At 49.7% G+C, this 4,680-nt stretch overlaps 1 protein-coding gene across 1 annotated transcript; it reads right to left on the bottom strand.

Annotated features, from left to right (window-relative positions):
• Window positions 1-655: 655 nt before the first annotated feature.
• On the bottom strand, window positions 656-4,345 carry LOC136996619 (perilipin-3-like). Its single transcript, XM_067317506.1, has 7 exons — window positions 4,304-4,345; window positions 3,355-3,550; window positions 2,320-2,402; window positions 1,827-2,085; window positions 1,412-1,611; window positions 1,136-1,264; window positions 656-1,030 (listed from the first exon to the last, which is right to left on the bottom strand). Exons 1-7 carry the CDS (start codon window positions 4,343-4,345, stop codon window positions 656-658), a joined length of 1,284 nt encoding a protein of 427 aa, XP_067173607.1.
• Between the last annotated feature and the right edge of the window lie 335 nt (window positions 4,346-4,680).

Raw genomic sequence — 4,680 nt, 5'->3', positions numbered from 1 at the left:
CACACACACATCTCAGGCCCAAAGTGTGGCAGAGCGCAACTACCCCCCCCCCATATCAGGCCCAAAGTGTGGTGAAGCACAACTATCCCCCCCATGCACAAACACCTTATCTCAGGCCCCAGCTGACCTCAAATAACTGACTGCGCCCAGAGCTGACCAGGAGGAACTAGGTGATACTGGTTGCAACTGGTGAGGCCAGAAATGGGCATGAGAAAAAAAGGTACAACTCCACACCAAATATTGTATGACCATGAGTCAAACTCCATGCCCATAAATAGCGCTGCAGCCTAGAGCCCCTTGAGCTCTCCTGCACAGCAGCAGGCTGCACAGCAGTGAATGTCCCCTTGAGTTGGGAGGACATATCATGAACTCCTTGCTAGAGAGGAGGAAGCATTGGATGCTTCAGCTGTTTTACTTCTGGCCCAAGTATCAGCCCCTACTCCTGAATGGATCTACAGCCATTTAGGAAGTGTGGCCCTGCTACCTCACCTCCCTCAAGAGTTCTTAAGACTTCTTACTTAATTCATCAATACCCAATAGTCACCACAGATGTGACATCTCACCCTCAGCTGGAATGGTGTGTGTGTAAAGTTATCCCAGAAAAGACTCCCCCCAGAGCTGAGCCAGGCAGACTGTGTTCAGAGCCTTACTCCCTTTACATGAGGGTGGCAGAGGTTTCATGGGTCCCTGCTCCTACTGCCTGTGCTTCCTTCTCCTCCCTTGGAGAGAAGGGTCCCACCAGCCAAGAGAGAGGCATGTTGTTCTTCAGGTAGTCCAGCAGCTCCTCCATGTACTCCTGGATCACAGCCAGCTTCCCCTGGCTCTGGGTCAAGATGCTGCTGGACAAGTCCTGGAAGGAGCTTGCTGCTGAGAAAGCAGCATGAAACTCCTCTAGGTTACCAAGAGATTGTTTCACCTTATTCTGAAGGCTTGAAGGCAGGCCTTGGATTGCAGATACTATTTTACAGCAGGTGATCTGCAGCTGATGTGTGATACTGCGTGCCATGAGCAGGGCCAGAGACTCCATCTCCTAGAAGGAGGCAGAAAGGAGAAGGTCAGAGGAGCAAGTTACTTTAAGAAATCAAGCAGGGAAAGGGTGAATCAGATCCCTCTGCTTCCCTCCCCATGGGCATACCTCTGGCTTTGCAGAGTTTGCATCTCCACTCTCCCTAGGACACTTCTTACTCCAGTCCAGCCACATCTGGCATAGTTTCTCTTGACCTTCCTGAAGCTTTTGGTTAAATCCTTGCTTAAACACTTCAATCTGGGGGAGGGGGGGGGGGAATCAGAGTGTCTCAAGACAGAAACCTGCTGGTCATCAACACAGCTGTCACTGTCATAGTGAGGTTGAGACCAAGTCATACATTTGGCCCTGTCCTGCTCTCCAACAGGGAGGCAGAGCTCTACCTACCAGTTCAATGATGCAGTGAAGCTGTGCAAGGGCCTCCTGCATGCCCTGCCAGGCCCGCTTCATTTTATCAGTTGAGCGCAGGTAGGCAAACTGGCGGAGTTCATCAGAGAGAGACCCCAACCGCACAAAGTACCTCTGCTTCTCCTGCTGCTGCTCCACAGATATTATGTCTGTGCCCTCCCCAGATGCTGCCAGTTTGGCTGAGGAGAAAGACAATGCCTGTAAGTGTCTGACCAGAGATGCTTAATAAGAAAACTAAACAAGCATCAGGAGAGCTTGGACTATGAGCCAGGTAGCCTCCAACATGGCACTTCCTATTAGTTCTTAAACCCATTTCAAAGATGAGAAAACAAGGTTGGTATCCCCATTTTGATGATCCTCATTAAATATGCAGGCACATATGCCACTTCCTGACCTAGTTCCTCATTTCCAATAGGCAGACTGAGGTCATCTCCTGTTTCCTCCAGCACAGCTCCTGCTCTGCTCACAGCCATCTGGCACACTCTGGAATCTGTAACCATTGCCACACTGCTGGTCACTGCAGATCTGGCAGCCTCCATGCCACTCTGAAGAGCCTCCTTGGTTGCATCTATCACCTCTGTCACTTTGCTGCTCACAGCATCCTCGGCATCAGCCACTCTGGATGACATTAGCTCTTTTGTGTCAGAGAGAACCTACGGAAATAGGTTAGTGTCAGATAAGAACTGCAGTGCTCTGTGACCCAGTCCCTGCTGCACCCAGAGGAGTCTTCAGACAGTATCTCCTGTTTGCTTTCTTACTCCTAAGAGAGCTCACTCTATGCACTCAGAGATTTGTTTCCTCAAGAGAACTTGAAGTATTTCTATCCTTGTAAAGGCCAGCTCTGCCCTCCTCTTCCAGCCAAGGAGGGCATAGCCTTTGGTTCTTACCTGGTCCATTGACTTTTGAAGGAGAGGGAGCTTCTCCCCTACTTTATCCAAGCCCTTGGAGGCATATTTGTTTGCCACAGCAACTGCAGAAAAGAGGAGGTGTCAAGACTTGGGTTTTCTACTATTTCATCTTGCAAGTCCTGCCTTCCCGATTATGCTGCCTTGCAGGGACTGTGGGTAAAGACTCCCACTCAGGCAGATGTGTTTTGATATAAACTGGATTTGCTGAGCAGCTTGTCTTGGTTTCCACTGCTGCTTGGTCTTGAGCTAAGTCTGTTCACTTTGAGAATAACCAGTCCCGACTTGCACTAGCAAGAACATAGCCACATACTTTGGAGTCCCACCTGCAGCTTGTTTAGTTCTTGACCAGACAGTTGCTTAGCTCTCACTTCTGCCCTAGCCTCCATGTCCCAGGGATCTAGAATCACACAGTAAACAGGAGGGGGCCCACTCTGGTCTTAGAGTTAAACCAGGCCTGTCACATCAGCTGTTTTGTCAGACCCTTGCCATCAGGATCAGCCCCCCTCCCTCCATGAGGTTTAAAAACTTCTCACATGCTGAGGGTCTAGTTCTGGTTCTTGGGTTTTTTTTGTTTGTTTGTTTGCTTCCCCCCCCCTCCCATTTGTGGGAGTCGGGGGGGGGGGGGAAGGCAGCTCCACAGGAAACAGGACCATTAGTAATGATAGCCCTCCAAGTGGGGCTTTTCTTCCAGCCCCCATGGGCTTCTAAGAATCAAACTACAAGCAGCTGTCACCTAATACTTTGGGCCTGGCAAGATCAGTTTTAGGGTAGTCAACACCTGAGTCAAATCCAGTCCTTCAGGAAGAGACACTTCTTCACACTACTCTGATTAGGACTCAGCCTTTTTTGCTTTACTTGTAAGTCTGGAGCTATCCCTTTAGTAAGTCAATGAGAGAGGTGCCTTTCCACACCCAAGGGCTCCTTTCAGGGTTGGAAGGAACCAAAGAGTTAGGAGTCCCTCTGGGAAGGGGATTTGGCCATCACAAGCAGGTGTAAGCCTCCCCACCACATTACCTTGAGGCTCTAGTGTAGTCAGAACCGTTTGCACACAGGTAGCTGTGGCTTCAGTCACACTCTTCACTCCTTGCTCTGCTGCCTCACCCACAGATCTGATGTAGGGGTGGCTCTCCTTGGTGGAGACATAAGCTGTAGAAACCACATCACAGGCAGAGCTGACCAAGGTCAGGTTAGCCACCAGATTTATTGCAGCCTACGAGGGCAAAAAAAATAAAACAAGCCATGAGGCTTCCAAGCCTGACAGAGCTTTCTATGCAGCCCTGCACCAAAGCTTCACCTTTCTGCCTGTTCAAGTAACCTGGTCTGGTTGAAGGAGAGCAAACCACAGCTCATATTCACTTCAAAACCTGCAACTCACTAAAGAAACAAGCTGTGGAACGCTATTGATATTTATGGTTGGTCCATAACAGAAAGGTTTTCTTCCAATACAGAGTCATCCAAGGGACAGAGGAGAGTGTAGACAGTCTCAGTACTGCTAGAACCTTGCCCAGCTCCAGTTCATTTGACGTAGTTATTAAACAATTCCAGGAAAAGCTTTATCAGAACAGGATTGCATTGATGTTAAGCTGGAAGACTCCACACTAGTCAGCAAGACACACGCTGCAGTCCACAGAGGCAAGTGCATCAGGTTTTGGGGCCCCCAAGACATGGGAGCCATTCCACGAAAGCATTGCCCAGGCTCTCGACTAGAGGTGTAGAGAAGCATCACTCCTAGGCAAGAGCCAGGCTATTTTGCTTAATCTAGCAGGTTACTTACAGGGTCTTCAGGCCTGCTCTTTTGGCTGTGCCACCACTCATTCCCAGAGAAGCTGCAGGGCACAGGCTGAGCAGAAGAGACTCCTCCCTTTGGGCAGGCTTAGTTTCCCCCTAGCCACAGTAGCAGCCGCTTCCTCACACCTGCACCCAGAAGCTGCTGCTCCAGTTACAGCTCACACAGAGTACCTACCTGCTGTTCCAAGTGTCTCCCCCCCGCTGATGTGGGGGACATGCTGGCAGGATGTAGAAAGTCTAAGATCTATTTACACGTTCACTTTCAAATGCATTTGATTTCTGATTTGCCTTTAGTTGCAACAATGAAGGAATGTATTTACCTGGGACAGGACAAATTGGAAGACAAGTTGCCAAACCTGCAAGAACCAGATGACAAGGTAACAGTTTCTGGTGGATGGGAGGCCAGGCGAACTTGCTTGTCTAGCTGGACCTGGCCAGTCTCCTTGTTCTGGGCTGAGAGAAGAGCAAGGCTCTCTTCTCTTCTCCCACCAGGTATCTTGTGAGTCACTCATAACTGACTTCAGTATTGAATCTCTTTGAACCCTTACCCAG

Source organism: Apteryx mantelli, unplaced genomic scaffold (genome assembly GCF_036417845.1).
Source record: "Apteryx mantelli isolate bAptMan1 unplaced genomic scaffold, bAptMan1.hap1 HAP1_SCAFFOLD_61, whole genome shotgun sequence".
Classification (NCBI taxonomy): domain Eukaryota; kingdom Metazoa; phylum Chordata; class Aves; order Apterygiformes; family Apterygidae; genus Apteryx; species Apteryx mantelli.
The sequence above is the reverse complement of the archived record's forward strand: the minus strand, read 5'-3'. Positions and strand labels throughout refer to the sequence as shown.